The following is a 16,022-nucleotide window of genomic DNA, read 5'->3' on the forward strand; positions in this document are numbered from 1 at the left end:
GCATAGGATCAATGGTGGTGTCAAGATGTAGCTTCATGCACCATCCGGAGATACGACACTTGCTGGGTGGCTCATACCTCCTCCAAAACATCCTCCAAAATACTAATCGCCAATGCGGTGAGACTAATACTGGGAGGTTGAACTATATCTAGCTTTGGAACGAACACAAGTGCGTTTATTCCCCTATGTGGAAGCTTAGTGAGAGCATCAACCCTCAGTATAATCCGTACTTGTCTTTTATCGTCCTCTAGTCGAGTCGAAGTAGTCTGTTTCTGAACTATCGCGTTGCCTCTTCTTGTCCTAAAACATTCCAGCTTTCATGTATGCCGAAAATAAGTTGGATTCATTCAAGCATACTGAACACAATTTATTAACACAATATGAACATGAACTGCATAGTAGACCATTGTTATGAACTTGCTCGAATTCTCTATTAACATGGATATGAGAATAGGTATTTAGACAAATTCAACATCATCCCAGGAGTTGAAGACACTAGAAACTGTTTTTGTCGCTCCCTGGGCAACGAGATCAAAGGGGTGCGAAGAGACTGCTGTCAATGGACCACTGCTCTGCCATATGCCTCTGTAGAGTGTAAAATTGGTTCCAGAAATTTCGCTCAAAGGCTCCATATGAACTATTTCCTGAATCCACGGGCTAATTGGAGCGGTTTTATTTGAGGGTTGCGGAACAATGAGTGAAACGTTTGTGTACAACTCCGCATTTAGAACCTTTATCGTTGTGAAATGGTCAGTTGTGTGAAAAAGAACTACCGCATGAATCATGGATTGTACTTACTGCTGCGGTCAAGTTGAGTTGTAGCTGGTTACTACCGTTGATAGTTATGCTGCTCTGACTTGAAAGGCTAAACATTGGCAGAATAGCATCAGATACAGGAAATCCGCCGCCGCCATTGTTATAAACCGTGGCCTTTCCAGTTGAGCCGTCGATAATTTCGACAGTAAAAGACGATACGCCCTGCTCAGCAGGAATTGTAGAGCTGAATCTGAAATAGGTGTAGCTTGGACCGCAATTAGGATAGCCGCAGCCTGCAGTCAGCCCTTGTGATGTCGTTCCAGTGGCCACAGGCAACGCTTCACCGGATCGCGAGGCTAAATGTATAAGAACTTGTGTTCCATTTGCACCAATTAGGTCATCAACAATCTTTAGTAAGTTCAAATTGCTATTAGTTAGCCACTCAAGACCTCTAAGTTCTGCGGCGGGCGGGTGGAAGGGTAGCACTTACTCGTATAAATCCAGATACTGAGAGGGTTTGATCATCGTTAACTGTAACAGACAACTTTCGAGGCTTTATCTTAAGAGGCTTAATAACATCTGTCAGTTTAACATCTCTAGGCACCGTATTAATCATGCGCTCAAACATAGTGGTACACGTGTTCAGAAAAAAGTCATTAGATGAGGCCATCTGTGAAATCATATCACCGCCATCTGCGTTGAAGATACGAAAGTCTGATCGTGTTGTTTCATTTTGTCCAAACGCAAGTGGGTTCTGAGAAACATTGGCGACGAACTCTTTGGCACTATAGTAGACTAGATGTTAGTTTGGTGGAGCAAAGACTTCATGGCAGGGCGACGCGAGAGCAAAACTAACACAAGGTTGTCAAAGTTGTCCGTCGTTGTGTCAAAAGTAACCGTATTATCATTCGTTGCCTAAAAAGTGTTTTTCAAGTTAGTCAACTGAGTCGTGATGATTCACCAACCCGCTGTCGGTGAGAGATGTAGAATTACGAACACCATTCGTTGGCACAGGATTAGGGACAATTTCTGGAAAGTCCACACCATGCACACCTCCGACACTATGCCCACAAGCAACAAGTGCGATCATTTCGGATGTATCAAATCCCTGTTTCGCAAAACTCAGAGTATGTGAAGGTAGGTCTTGCTGAGGCTCCGGAACACCAGATGGACCTGGGCCGGCTGCGTCCACGCGACCGCCTCTAAATGGAACAATAACCTTTCCATTTGAACACGCGCCAACAGCCATCACAGCGCCTATGGCAAATAGATCAGCCATAGACGCTCGAGTATTATGGCTGCCCTGAAAAATGCCAAGTGTTTCCCGAAATGCATCTCCAACGTTCTCAGAACGATCCATCTCGAAAACAATTGAAGCGTCAAGGCCACCGGTTCCAGCAGACACATCTGCTGTTGCCATGTCGTGATAGGCGTTTCTAATCCATTCAGCACCAAAACTACGCCCTATACCAAGGGCACGCTCAGCTGGCCCACTGCATCCGTCCACAAAAGAAACAGTGCTGCCGGGACCGTCAAAGGGGTTTTCTTGTTCGAACACTTCTCTCTCAAGCTCATCGATCTGCGCATTCGGCCAAATGTAATCAGCCTTGGTGGGAAGCCAGAATTGCGAGCTTAAAACAGCATACGCAACCGCTCGAGTCCAGGCCATGATTCTTTGATCCAGGGATCCTTATCGTAACCAATAATAAGAGTAAACAAGTATGGACACAAGAGATATTGGAGATTCATCCAGAGTGGTTTATTTGATGTAATATATAAAAAAGAGTTGAATGTCTAATCAAAGCATCCTTGAACATCAAAGGGGTATTGCTGTGTAGGATGATTACTTCTCAACTGCGCTTGTAGCGGTCAAGCGTGGCAGTGAATGTCGGAGATGGACCTTCCTATCGGAGTACCGCTACTTACAAACGAACCGTATGCCGCCATAAAGGCCGTTGATAATTCAGAGGCTCAAGTTGCAGTTGCAGCAGGTGATCGCATAAGAGAAATTGCGTGAGACGCCATTGGTCAGTTTGAAGTCTGTTATAACCCTAAATTTATCCATTATGACAAATTAATCCTTAAGCAAAACCAATTCAGCTGGGACGCGTATGTGAATTTTTTTGGCGCATCAGAAAACGCGTAACCCTGGGGCTCATTAAGCTTACAAGAATGCATACATCCTTGATGTGGTTCGTATTAAGCTTACAGGAACGCGTAGACCCTGGCCTAAGAATCGTGAGGCCGCGTGTGCGCACCGTGTAACGTCTCCAAATACCTTGGTGTAAGTCGAATTAAAAAAAAAAAATTCGCCGCTAAGATCATCACAAGTGATGAAGAATCTCAATTTGCAGAATAATTACGAAATGCTGATTTAGAGGGATATGTAGTGGTATCCCACCTCCTCGTAAAGAATTTTAGTACAAAGCGACAGGTTAATTGTTGTGATGCTTGGGTAACAAAGTGACGTTATTACGAGACCAATGTTAGCCTTGTTTAAATACTAAATGTACCTTTGAAACAATGAAACTATCCAAGAATTACACACTTTTGAATCTCTGCTGTATTAAATCGGTCTATGCTGGACATCCTAGGGTAGAGTTACAGTCCCACAAATCACTAATACCTTCATCGTGATACGCCATACAGCCGAGAGTTGTGATTACAATATCTAGAACTCGAAAGATTTCAGAATAGGGCAAGGTTTAGAGACTGATTGAAACCAATAATAAGTTATCTTGTCGTCTCGCTCTAGCCAAATTCGAGAAAGAAATCGTTTTGCAGCTCGTTGAACCGTCGGGGTGAATTTGTCGACATACTTGTCCACGTTCTCCAGCGCCTTGAGTCGTGAGCGAAAATCCTGAATTTCTATTGCCGCGACAATATATGGCATTGTTACACAACGAGTAGTTTGTTTGGTAGCCCAGTCCGCAAGTTCGAACTCTTTCATAATCTCGTTTGACCAGATATTCGCCTGGGAATCTTGCTGGCCAAACGGGTACTGTAGCCGATGAATGATTAGCAACGCCGCTAGTCGATATACTCTTGCTTGCGCAAGAAGATTAACCATGTCTACTGTTTTGACCTGATAGGTTATATCTCCCAGGGGTGGCGGTTGCCATGTTTCCACGGCAACTCGTACTTCATCAAGCTTTTTGTAAAGGTAAACGAGGGATGCTGTTTCAGTATTATCAACCATTGAATGGCTGATGACACATAAGTCATAATAGCAAGGTAGCAAGGACACACAAAGTCCAAGATGGCGGTCTATACTTCCGATTTGTTGTGATGGAAATCTCTGTGCAGGCTTTCGGCAATGAACCAAGCAATCCATAGTTTCCATAAGTATAAGGAAGCTATGCTGCGATGCTAGGTCTTGGTCCCATGATATGGCGACATTTGTAAATGCCGTTGTGGCGTTCAGGCAGTATTGACAAATTTCAGCAGCGCCGACCCCTATCAAGGAATACACTGCTAGAACTAAAACTTTCCCGAGGGTAAGACATAATATTGCATCTTGTATATTGGTAACATTTAGCGATCGCAATGTTTCGATAGCAGATGACGCGTAGCGATGGCTAGCATTTACATATGTATCTGCTGCCACACTTGTCTGAGCACACTTCAGCCCACTTGCATAAGATAGAAGCGCGTCTTTAAGGAACGGCATGGCTGTGGGAAGAAGAGCAACAAGCGATCCATGCTCGGTAGGTTCAAAAGTAGGGCTCACGAGGTGGTGCCCGAAATTTCTGGGCTCACTTAAGAGGAACCGCAACAGTTGTCTTTCCCTGGAGTTGACGCTGATTTCGTTATGAAACCATGAATCAATGTCCATTTGATGCTCCTTATTTGTTCCATATATGCTTGACTCGGATGACGCGGTAGCATCGACGGAATTATTCCAATTGTTTGGCCTGCGACCAGCCGGCCGTATAGGGCGAACAATGGAGCAAACAAGCCTTAATCGGTCACATCTTGCGCAGGCAAGGTCAATAGCCGAGCGGGCGCATCGCTCTTTTAGTTCATAACATCGATCACATGCCGTTCTTGAATTGTGGCCTTTGCGTTTAAATGTCGCCATATATTCGGTCTATTTCAGCGTGGCTATGAGATGCAATGTTCGCCGAACTGTATGATGAGTAGAAGAAAACAAAAACTGATTGATGAGATATTAGGCTCTCGGCAACCCGCAAAGAAAACTGTTGGGGCTCATTTGCTGCTGACTGTTAAAATTAACCGCCGGAAGGTTGACCGGAAGGTTATGACAAGGTATGACTGAAATTGGGGACGTTGCGGGGCGCCTTGGATTCCATTGGTCGTTTATAAGATCTGGCGAATTGCGCTGCCTAGTTCTACAGTTCTGCTTGGATGGGCATCGTCAGCGTCTGCAACAATGAGTAGGATTGGCGTGGGCATCGTGGAACCGGAACCGGAGAATTTATTAATGGCCACTGCCAATATCATTCGAATCCTCTGGATTGGTGAATATGACCAGTCGATCAAAAGATTATGGGATTGCAAATCCAGCAGAGCAAATATATTGACAGATGTATATATATATGCACATGAATGCGTCTTTCATGAGAGGAAAAGAGTATCATTCCATCATCTCGCTTTAGAGAATATCACTCGACGATAAAAATGACTCAAGGAGACTACAGGGCTATTGCCCATGAGAAAAGGCTACAGAGGAGTCAAAAGATTCCTACTGCCTGGAGACTCGACGATGACAAGCGTCAAGAATCCATTAATCCTTTGGAGGTACCGATTACTTGTGGTATTTTAAACGATACTGAGATCGATATCACGTCCAAATACGACGCAACAAGCCTGCTAATGGGCATCAAAATTGGTACATGGTCTGTTGAGCAAGTCACGACAGCGTTTTGCAAGCGGGCGGCTATCGCTCACCAGATGGTAAATTTCATCAACTTTGGTCTCAAAGAGTGCCACCACTGACTGGAGTATATGGATAGGTAAATTGTTTGACAGAAATTTTTTTCGACGAGGCAATCGAGCGCGCTCGTCAACTTGATAAACAGCGACAAGAATTTATAGGCGGCAAGACACTCCCTCCACTGTTCGGCTTGCCTATCTCAATCAAAGATACGTTCCAAATTCAGGGCCATGACACATCAACTGGTTTAGCTTGCTACGTCAACGCACCAGCAAAAGAGCATAGTGCTATCGCCGCTATGTTGCTTGACCTCGGTGCCGTCCTCTATTGCAAGACAAATGTTCCGCAGACTGTCATGACCGGGGACAGTGATAACAATGTGTTTGGCAGGACACTCAATCCCAGAAACGCCTCAATGACTGCGGGTGGTAGCACAGGTGGTGAGGGTGCCCTGCTTGCTCTTAGAGGAAGCGTCCTTGGGGTTGGTACTGATATCGGCGGAAGCATACGTGTGCCATCTATTTGTAATGGAATCTATGGAATGAAACCGAGTTCAGGCCTGATTCCTCATGGCGGTACGCGGGAACTTACAGTGCCGGGCACGGATGGAGTGCGATCGAGTGTTGGGCCAATGGCAACCACATTCCGGGACTGCGCTCTCTTTCTCAAGTCCATAACGCAGGCTGACACGTGGAAATATGATAGCAATGTAGTCTCATTGCCATGGAGAGATCTGAAACCAAGCAAAAGACTACGAATTGGTCTGGTCGAAGATGATGGTTTCTATACACCAGTGCCCCCCGTGAGGAGGGGCTTGAAGAAGGCAGTGGACAAGCTTCAACAAAGCAACGCCGTGGATATTGTTCCCTTGACCCTGCCGAAGAGCGATGGTTGGTATGGTGACTTGATTTCTTATTTTACTCTAATGGGCAATGAGGTACGTCGCTCATAGCTCTTCCGCTCTCAACGAAATACTAATATTGGCTGTGAAAAGTACTACCTTGAACAGCTTAACCGAACAGGAGAGCCATTGGTGCCATCAGTCAAGGCACTTGGTCTCTTGTCGGAGGAGAAAACATCTCTCTTGTCGGGACAGAAAACAACGCTTCAAGGATTTTTCGACCTAAATGTCCGTCGGGCTGAAGTCGCTAGTACCTATCTTCGTTTCTTTCGCGACAACAATCTGGATGCTATTCTGATGCCCCCAGCACCTCATACTGCGCTACCTTTGGATACTTGGACAACGGTCACTTCCACAGGCTTATGGAACTACCTGGACTACCCGGCGGTAGTGGTTCCTGTAGATGTTGTGACGGACGCGGATTCCATTGACGACGCCAGTAACGCGAAATACGGCCATCAGGATGCCGAACTTTACAAGCTCTGTAAGAGAATACTCACACACTGTAATATATAATGAATGACTAAAGCTGATATTCTAATTTTGTCGTTTTTAGATACTGGACCCGAATTTTACAAAGGACTTCCAATCGCTGTTCAGGTGGTCGGCTACCGGCACCAAGATGAGGCGCTGGCCGCCACAGCTGGAATATTGGATTCGATCATCAATGGCGAGCGATTATAAAAGCCATGTCCGAAGAGCTGAGAGTGCGTCAAAACAAACAATTAAACTTTAAGATATATTATAATCCAAATGTCTCCGCTGTCAAAGTAGCCTCTATGAACGTGATAATTTCCGGCATGCAGAAAAAATGACACGCTGCGTCACAGCCGGTCATGGCGACGGGTGATGAAACTGCTGCCTCCGCCAGAATAGGCGCTGGCATTGGGAAATCTTGAGGACTAGCATACAAGGACATCGCGTGCAAAGTTTCTAAGACGAGTTGCTGCGTCTCCATGAAAGGTAACATAGGGATACCAAGAAAGTCGGCGACTTACGGTTGTGCACTCAACTTCGTGTTAGTCCAGCTGTTGCTTAACGTACCTAAATGTACGGTGTAGAGAGGCTGCATACATGCTGCAGAGGGTCCTCCTCCTGGCACAATGCAGCGACGGATTGGTGCTTTTCTAAAGAAAGCAATTGACCGAAATATAGAAAGGATTGAACAAAATATTTGGCAATAACGTAATAAAATTGCCATTGGTGACCTCTGATGTTTTATACATCTTCCTAGCTTCGATTAGCTACCTAGGTACGAATGGCGTTTAAACTCAGCGTTTAATGTTCTCTTTAAGATTGTCTGTCTCTATTGTATCCCTTGACAATTACCACTGTAAGCCCCTGGTGAATGCCGTAGCTCAGCGTGATATAGTGGGCATCACGTGTTAATTCGCTCCCTATGGATTTGTAACAACGAAATCACTCGCTGTCAAGCACCTTCAGCTCTACAACTCTTCTACCACTCAGCTATCAATGGATCCAGATGGATCTCGCGCGGTTATACCCCGAACAAAAAATGGTCGCTTAGTTGCGTGTGAACCATGCCAGCGCCGGAAATATGCCTGCGATCGTGCCTTTCCGATATGTCAGCGGTGCCAGCGAAGTCGGACAAAGACGCCTTGTAGATATCTCAACCAAACTTCGCAGAATCGCCAAACGTCGGCCATACATTCTGGCAACTCAACCATAATCTTTCCCCGCTTGGCGCAAAATAGTTCTACGTTCACTCAAGATCCATTACATGCATTAACTCTACAGGTCACCGCCGAATCAACCCAGACCGAGTTGAATTTTAGTATCTGCGAAGTCAACACCCACCTTAACAGTACCAAGATTGTTCCTGAACTCCAAATTCTTAGTAGTCGGCATTATGGGCGTACTTCTTCAGGGCCAAGCGCCAAAGACTTGCAAGTGGCTTTGGATGTTTTGTCCAGCTTACCAAGTCCTGACGCTGAACACATACTTGCTAAGCCTCATATTAATCCGTTTGATGGATGGATTCCATTATCCACGACAAGATTGCTGGTCGAGCTAAGAAATGCCTTTTCTTATGCATTTTTGCCAGAGATGAATAAGAAACATCTCGAGGACGTCGCATTGACCATTTTCTCAAATACAACGCAAAAGTTCCCGGACAGCCAGTGGGATCGACCAGAAGAATGGTATGCTAGCTTTTCTGGCCAAAATATGAGATGGGAATTGATTGGGCTGCTCTTCAGCAGCTGGGCACTGAGCGCGCTGCAAAACAAAGAAGATATCGATGGATATAGGCCAAGGGTTCTTGCTCTCAAGTTCTTTGGCATTATGGAGAGCTGTATCACATTCTGCCAGGATATCAAAGCCAACAATGTGTTGTTCCTATATCTTTTATACCGCACAACCATTGTTTCATCAATTTTACATGGACCCAATGGTATAACTCCTCCATAACTTTGAGAGCTAATCTAGTGGTGCTGATTGATTGCCTTAGATCCCGGCTTTTGGCCGCTTCACTCAGAAACCGTCTCATTAGCTCGTTCCATGTGTTTGAGCACCATGTCCGATGCATCAATACAAGATCCTCGCATCTTGAAGCAGTCTGAACGCCGTCTCTTCACGGCCATCTATATCTTGGATAAGACTGCTGCTACTCTTTCTGGCAAACTGCCCCTGCTACCATCGGACCATTGCTCTACGGCATTGCCTCTGGATATCTGCAATACCATTCTCTTATGCTGGAGAACTAGCCAAGGTGTAAATCTTGCGTCATTGGGCGTTAATGATGAGGGATGGAATGTTGATGGCAAAATATATTCCACAACGACCCTTCGAGCCAGAGGATTGATCGCGCATATCCGAGAACAAATTTTGGATCTTGCCTTGAACAGAAGGGCCAGAGATCTACGAGACTTGATGTAAGAATGCTTTAGCAACATGATTTCTTGGGTTTCTGGCTCTATGCTAATCATGAACTCGAAATACAGTACTTTGAGATCTCAGCAAGTCCATATTTTCAACAGTCTACCTAGCAGTCTACAGTTGACTGACGTCGACGGAAAGATTAAATTTCTTGAACCTCATGTGCTATATACGAAGCTATTTATCCGGTTAGAGCACCTTCAAAACCTCTTTCTCATCGAAAAATTACTACAAAAAACTCAGCACAGCAAAAATCTTGATGGTCTAGTGCAGACTAGTCTGGATATTATATCAGTCACAGTTACATTCTGGACTCGAAACGATACTCTGTTGGGCATGCATGGTGACCATGAGTGGTTCGTTGTGGGATACGCACTACCAGCGGCTGTTGTTTTGTGTAGATGCCTTATTGAAACAGAGTCGCATGGTTGTTTTACACCTTCAATCTCTAGCATCATTCAGCAACTGAGCTTGCTCGGAGCCTTCTTGGATTGGCTGCTGGTCAAAGTACCATGTACTGATCACTGCTACAGGGCAAAAGATCTCATTTTAAGGGTGTTAGATCAAGCTCTCAATCCCAATTATAATATGACTGATCGTTCCGCTACAGATTCAACAGCTGAAATAGTTTGTCTTGATGATTTGACGGATATAGACACTTTGAGCTGGCTTGTATAGCATTTTATATCTCTTTTTCCGGCAGGGACTCATTTCCGTAATCACTAATATGATGGATAATTCTCGTGTATATAGCGACTTTTCTCCCGACGAATGAATAGACAAGGGAATTGAGCATAGTTGATGGCTAACGGAAGCAATCTCGACAACTGAGTCTCGCTGTTGCAATAACTTCTCAATATCACCAATAGCAATTAACACGTAAGTACGCATGGTAAAATTTGAATGCGATGTTTTTGCCCATCGTGTCTTCTCACCTTGCAGTATTTTCACTCTCGATCTACCAGACTAGCCACATTGACTCTCTATCATACAGATTGATTCCATTCATTCCTCGTCAATCCAAAGAGCACAGTGTTACTAACCCGGCCATTTTTGAACACAGACATGCGTTTAATCCCTTCTTGCTGGTACCCAGCCCTTTCCAAAACTTTGATGCTCCCTTTGTTCTCCTCAAACACGGAGGCTTCTAGCTTTAGGAGCGTTGGAACTTGCCCAAAAATCCAACCACTTAGTGCTGTGATAACTTCCGTCATTATGCCCTGACCCCAGTATTTGGGCGACAGCCAGTAACCAATAACCTTGGTCCGAGATTCCACGCCTGTGAGATGATCAAATCCACAGGCACCAATAACAACGTCGCTATCGACGGTGCATATGGCGAAATGAAGGCTTCCTTCTTCGTTGGCGATTTTGATCCATCCCAATGCCCTTTCTAGCGTATAAGGACTTGGAAAGGATGCCGACATATATTCAGAAACCAGGGGTGTATCCCCGCCTTCAACAACGGCTGCGGCATCCGATGTGCGATAGCGTCGAATAATGCTCTTGCTTAATTTGAGAATTGTTTCAGATGACTCGGCCATTTTATCTGCTAATAGAAGGGCGTATAATAGTGCTCAAAAGGGAAAACGACGAAAAAAAGAGAACAGGCTTTTCTTTTTATTCTATGAGTATGACTTGTACTCTGTCATCCTTTTGTAGCACAGTATACGGTACAGGAGCATGATTCAATTTGCCCCATATTTGCAAAGTGACTCTTTGCTGGTGATTTTCAGCTGTCGGTCGCAGTGCTGATAGCCTAGACCCATTTCGACTCCGACTCCGACTCCGACTTCGACTCCGACTCCGGCTATCAATTACATTTCATCTTAATACGCTGTAGATATTACAATGGGCCTTTGTCATATGAACAAAACATTGACCCATTATCTATTGGGTCTTTAGGCAATCGCTCCTGTATTATTCCAGAATGTTCGCTACTATTCCCTCCAGTGTATATGCTAGACCTCTCGAGGCTCTGAGACCAGCAGCTTCACAAAAAATTACTGTTAATGTTACGAATAAAGCCTTTGCTACTTATTCGTATCTCTGATATATGATTAGAATGGTCATGAGTAGTGCGACGGTTGAGTAGCGCGACGGTTGAGTATCATATAGCTACATACCAAGATGTACGTTGCACCTGAGAATTGTTGTGTCTTAAATATTGGCGGTCCTACGCAACACAGATTCGTCACCTTACCATTTGCGAAGTACAAGTATATCAAAACAAATGAGTATCACCACGGTAAGTGCACATAAGATATTCGAATCGAACAGCAGTGCCTCTAATTGGCTACAATTAGTCCCCCAGACGATGAAGCTTGCCATCGAAGCAACCGACGCAGCCAACAACATGTAACCAACGTGCCTTGCCTTCCATTAAATTTGCCACGTCATGCGTTTCAGGCAGCTTTGCCATGGCTCACGTAACTCGAGGCAGAAAACAAACATCCCTATCAATTCTAGCCTCGTAGTTCGGCTGCCCTCTCCATGAGCGTAACACGCCATTTCCGTCGACAACTACTTCTGCTCTTGTATCTTTGCGCATGTTTTATTTTTCGCTCGCTAATTTGAAATGATCGAGATTACTACACCGACGGATCTCTGTTCTAGATGCGAGTGGATTGTTGAGTCTAATGGAGAAGACATTCCATGGACATCTTTCGCCATAGTCGACTCTGATGACAATGCCTATTATGGCGTCAAAGAGAGAATGCGGGTAAATGAGCTCACCGTGAAGATTGTTAAAGATAATCTTCAACCTGTACCAGACGAAGAGATATATCCGGTTTTCCCCATGACCGGCCTGACCGCAGCACCAGACGACTATTCCGGCCGATATGTCAAGCGCACGGCATGGGCGGACTATGAGGATGTCAAGGGAACAACGTTTCTTGCTCGGCTTATGCTCCAGAAAGCATATACAATGGAGTTTCTTGCACAGAGGCCCCATCCGAACATTGTGAGCTACTACGGCTGCCAGATTAAGAGAGACAGAATCACCGGACTCGTCCTAGAAACCTTTCCGTCCAAGCACGATCTAGGATTCGCTGCTCAACGGCCGGAGCTATTCAAGGGTTTGGTGGACAAGAACCGTATCATGTCCGGGCTACGGGCGGCGGTAGATCATCTGCACTCGATTGGATTGGCGCATAACGATATCAATCCAGCAAATATAATGTTGGGTGAAGAGGGAGAACCGAAGCTCATCGACTTCGGCTCCTGTCAGCCTGTTGGTCATCACCTCATGTCTTGCGGGACCCTTGGTTGGTACAAGGACGCGTTTCACCTCTCAAATACTGCTCACGATGACTATGGTTTGAAGCTTCTGGGGCCATGGCTGGAAAAACTGTTTGTAGAGGAGAAATAAGGACGGATATGTATCTGGTATGCCAGATGAAAAGTGACGATATATGTTATAAATGTCTTGAGGTAAACAGCCTCGATGGAGAGACAGCACTCATAATTTTAATACTTACGCTCTATCTATCTCGTTCCTATAATGGATTATTCGTGGATGAAGCTATGCTTGCCGATATTAGGTACACCGTGTTCGACTGCCGATTTGATCTTGCCACTTTGTTCACATTACAATTATCGAACTAGAAACGCATCATACGTTATGTCCTCTGAGATCAATCATCTCGTGGGCATGACCCGTTTCGCTCTTCTTGAAGGCCGCAGTTACATCATTGAAGTTAAACTCAGAGTCGATGAACGGCCGTCGATCGAGTTACCAATGTTCACGCACTGTCCCTCATTCATACCAAGAAGACTATCTTTGCGCTATCGAAATTGCCTAGATTTTTATCCACGATGTTAATGAGCGTGCCATCTTTGCTGTGGCTGAATCGGTCGGGAGTCTGAGTGAAAATGCCTAGGCTTGCTCTTGGGATCTCCTAGCCGGGGAGCGTGGCGTATTTCTCGATCTATCCGAAGAACTTTAATCTATCCGACTAGCTTTGATGCGTACTACGGTATCTTATTTTGTAAATTTGGGCCCATTGCCGGATTGCCACCGTGTGTTGGGAAGATGGAGATGCACAATGACGGGCGGCCTTAATTTACTTCAGGCCTGCTGGAGGGCCACTGATTACGCCCCGACCCGCATTTGGAACGATACATCGATATATCGCGCGTAGATGTCTAGATTGTATATCGAGCGACGGTTCTTCTGTAAAGTTACTTCGAAATCCAGTCTAGTATATATGCATGGTAATAAGCCATCGTCATGACATAGCGCTTGTGGGTTTGTCAGGAAGCCTAAGCCACCGAATGAGCCCAAGACCACATCTGAACGGCGTATATATAATCTGCAGCCATTCGATAAATGTTATGCTTCACGTTTACTCCAAAGTCATTCAATGAATAATTGCTACTTGAGCTACATTCAACTCCCTTTTTGATAGCTAAGAAGATGGGTGAGAGCAAGATCGTGCCGGATCCTCCCAAGTACGACAGAAGGTATGATACCAGACACAGAGAATCCATCAAATTCAGGCAATGAGAAGAAGATTCTTTGGGCCACATCAGCCTTCAAAAATCAGCACATAACTAACACATACTGGCAGTCGACTACTCCCGACCGTGGAGCTTGTATATCAGAACAAGCTGCCAAACTGTCCCGGGAAATCTAGCGTCGGCCTCCGGGTCACTTACCCTCCCAACGGGTCGACCCCTCCTCACCGTCATGCAGGAGCTTCCGTATCTGCATTTGTGATTAAAGGGACTATGCTCAGTAAGATGAACGACGGGCCAACCGAGATGTTTCAGGAAGGGGAGAGCTGGTTCGAGGCCCCAGGCTGCCATCACAAAGTCAGCGACAACCATAGCCTTACGGATTCTGCTACTCTCTTTGCAACGCTAGTTGTCGATACTGAGGTTGTAGAGAAGGGGGGCGTTGCTGCATTGGTGGAATACGACGAAGAATACAGAAATATCTCACATTAGTTATAGTGTTAGGCGTCATTACTTCAAAACTATAGGAATATACGCCGGTGTTTATTACCAGTTATGGACTATGCACTAAACGGCACAAATTTTGCCTTTTGACTGCATACCGTAAATTTTATAGAGAATTGGCGACACACTGAGAATGAAGTCAGCTTGCAGTGATTTTTAGTCTTCTTGAGTGTATACCTTGACTACAATAGGCATTTCACAAGAAGTACATGAGCCAAGACATATGATGTAGGCATGGGAAGGGCTGTAGAGTAGCCGTCAAGCTTAGTTGGATATATAAAAGTTTTGACTATGCTTGTTTTTTAATTTGAAGGAGAAGAGAGCCTAAGGGTCTTCCGCATCTTTGCTTCATACCCAATGTCTAATACCAGATTGTGCCGTACCGTACCATGAGGTTCGCATTCATGTATGTGCCGTAAACTTGCTACGCTTCCGCAACTTGTCACCGTAAATGAATAAGTACCAAAAGCCAATGACGCCAAAAATGCTCAACCCACCAAGCAAGCTGCAGCCTTTGCCTACACCAAGATTGACGTAGAGAGGGCGTCCGAAGAGTATTGCTGCGCTCGCAAATGCGCTTCGTAACGCATCATTTGCGGCAAATAAACTGGCAGAATACTGTGTATAGCTGCATGGCAAGTGAATAAAAATACCAAGTCCGACCACGAACGAACAGCCGCAGTATATGACAATACCGAGCGTGGGAATTTCCCAAGGAACTGATTCGCGCGCCGCCCAGCCGAAAAGGAACATTCCAATTGGGACTCCAAATACCCCAACTAGACCTGGGCGAAGGAACGACTCCTGCACATCAAAAGTCCCGAGCTTATCGAAGCGCTTTTGAGCGAAGAATCGGTACCAAGTGCAATACCATATTGTGCCAATGATGCAGGCAATGAGCACGCAGAGGAATACTGCAGATGTTTCCCCCAAGTTCATGCCGTAGATTTTGGGATAAACGAGAGGGAAAACTTCAAAGAAAGAGTAGTAAATACCGTACGTCAGTGCAGTCTAGTGTACTCATAAGTCAGTGTAACTGAAGTATTGCAAGATCGATGACGGGTTCCACTGACATAAAGGTTGACAAATGCAATCGCGGGATCTTTGACTGTTATTTCGAATGGCTTTACTAGTGCCAGCTGGATTATTTGACTGCGGCTTAGTTTCTGGGAGGCCGAATGTTCTGAGATATATCTAGGATCCCCAGTTTCTTTTCTCAACCGCTGTGCTTTATAGTAGAGCAATGTTGGTGCCGCAGTTTCTGGAAGAAAGACAAATAAGAGAATAAAGACAATAGCTGTGAGCCAGACCATTTCCCACATTGCCCACCGCCATCTGTTAATTGTCAGAGACTGTTGCAAGCAGTATTATTATCGGAGGATGACTGGAGCCTACGTCTTTGCAGTAACAGCAAAGCCTGACAACAAGGGGCCAAGCGCAGGGCCAGCGTACATGGCTCCGGACCAAGCAGCGAGGGGATATGGAATTCGAGTAACGGGAAACTATTTCCATGATTAATGACTGCTTAAAATCCTCAAGTATCAATTGCATGTACCATATCGCTTAACGAGGCGGCTCCCGTAGCTAGGCACGGGCTACCGAAAA

At 45.3% G+C, this 16,022-nt stretch overlaps 7 protein-coding genes across 7 annotated transcripts; 4 read left to right on the top strand and 3 right to left on the bottom strand.

Moving 5' to 3' along the window:
- Positions 1 to 458: 458 nt before the first annotated feature.
- Positions 459 to 2,425, bottom strand: T069G_02288 (peroxidase domain-containing protein; the record flags this gene model as incomplete). Its single annotated transcript, XM_056169498.1, has 5 exons — positions 459 to 731; positions 799 to 1,164; positions 1,247 to 1,541; positions 1,613 to 1,671; positions 1,754 to 2,425. 5 exons carry the CDS (start codon positions 2,423 to 2,425, stop codon positions 459 to 461), a joined length of 1,665 nt encoding a protein of 554 aa, XP_056030390.1.
- A 1,002-nt stretch (positions 2,426 to 3,427) lies between these two features.
- On the bottom strand, positions 3,428 to 3,955 carry T069G_02289 (fungal specific transcription factor domain-containing protein; the record flags this gene model as incomplete). Its single annotated transcript, XM_056169499.1, has 1 exon — positions 3,428 to 3,955. One exon carries the CDS (start codon positions 3,953 to 3,955, stop codon positions 3,428 to 3,430), a length of 528 nt encoding a protein of 175 aa, XP_056030391.1.
- A 1,442-nt stretch (positions 3,956 to 5,397) lies between these two features.
- On the top strand, positions 5,398 to 7,238 carry T069G_02290 (amidase domain-containing protein; the record flags this gene model as incomplete). Its single annotated transcript, XM_056169500.1, has 4 exons — positions 5,398 to 5,673; positions 5,733 to 6,590; positions 6,648 to 7,038; positions 7,111 to 7,238. The coding sequence occupies 4 exons, from the start codon at positions 5,398 to 5,400 to the stop codon at positions 7,236 to 7,238; spliced, it is 1,653 nt and encodes a 550-aa protein (XP_056030392.1).
- A 1,383-nt stretch (positions 7,239 to 8,621) lies between these two features.
- On the top strand, positions 8,622 to 10,227 carry T069G_02291 (fungal specific transcription factor domain-containing protein; the record flags this gene model as incomplete). Its single annotated transcript, XM_056169501.1, has 3 exons — positions 8,622 to 8,967; positions 9,025 to 9,448; positions 10,206 to 10,227. 3 exons carry the CDS (start codon positions 8,622 to 8,624, stop codon positions 10,225 to 10,227), a joined length of 792 nt encoding a protein of 263 aa, XP_056030393.1.
- A 211-nt stretch (positions 10,228 to 10,438) lies between these two features.
- Positions 10,439 to 10,996, bottom strand: T069G_02292 (acetyltransferase (GNAT) domain-containing protein; the record flags this gene model as incomplete). Its single annotated transcript, XM_056169502.1, has 1 exon — positions 10,439 to 10,996. One exon carries the CDS (start codon positions 10,994 to 10,996, stop codon positions 10,439 to 10,441), a length of 558 nt encoding a protein of 185 aa, XP_056030394.1.
- A 1,034-nt stretch (positions 10,997 to 12,030) lies between these two features.
- T069G_02293 (protein kinase domain-containing protein) lies at positions 12,031 to 12,825 on the top strand (the record flags this gene model as incomplete). The annotated part of the gene is made up of 1 exon (XM_056169503.1): positions 12,031 to 12,825. The coding sequence occupies one exon, from the start codon at positions 12,031 to 12,033 to the stop codon at positions 12,823 to 12,825; it is 795 nt and encodes a 264-aa protein (XP_056030395.1).
- Positions 12,826 to 13,872: 1,047 nt separating this feature from the next.
- Positions 13,873 to 14,405, top strand: T069G_02294 (cupin domain-containing protein; the record flags this gene model as incomplete). Its single annotated transcript, XM_056169504.1, has 2 exons — positions 13,873 to 13,919; positions 14,027 to 14,405. The coding sequence occupies 2 exons, from the start codon at positions 13,873 to 13,875 to the stop codon at positions 14,403 to 14,405; spliced, it is 426 nt and encodes a 141-aa protein (XP_056030396.1).
- Positions 14,406 to 16,022: the final 1,617 nt, after the last annotated feature.

Source organism: Trichoderma breve, chromosome 2 (genome assembly GCF_028502605.1).
Source record: "Trichoderma breve strain T069 chromosome 2, whole genome shotgun sequence".
Classification (NCBI taxonomy): domain Eukaryota; kingdom Fungi; phylum Ascomycota; class Sordariomycetes; order Hypocreales; family Hypocreaceae; genus Trichoderma; species Trichoderma breve.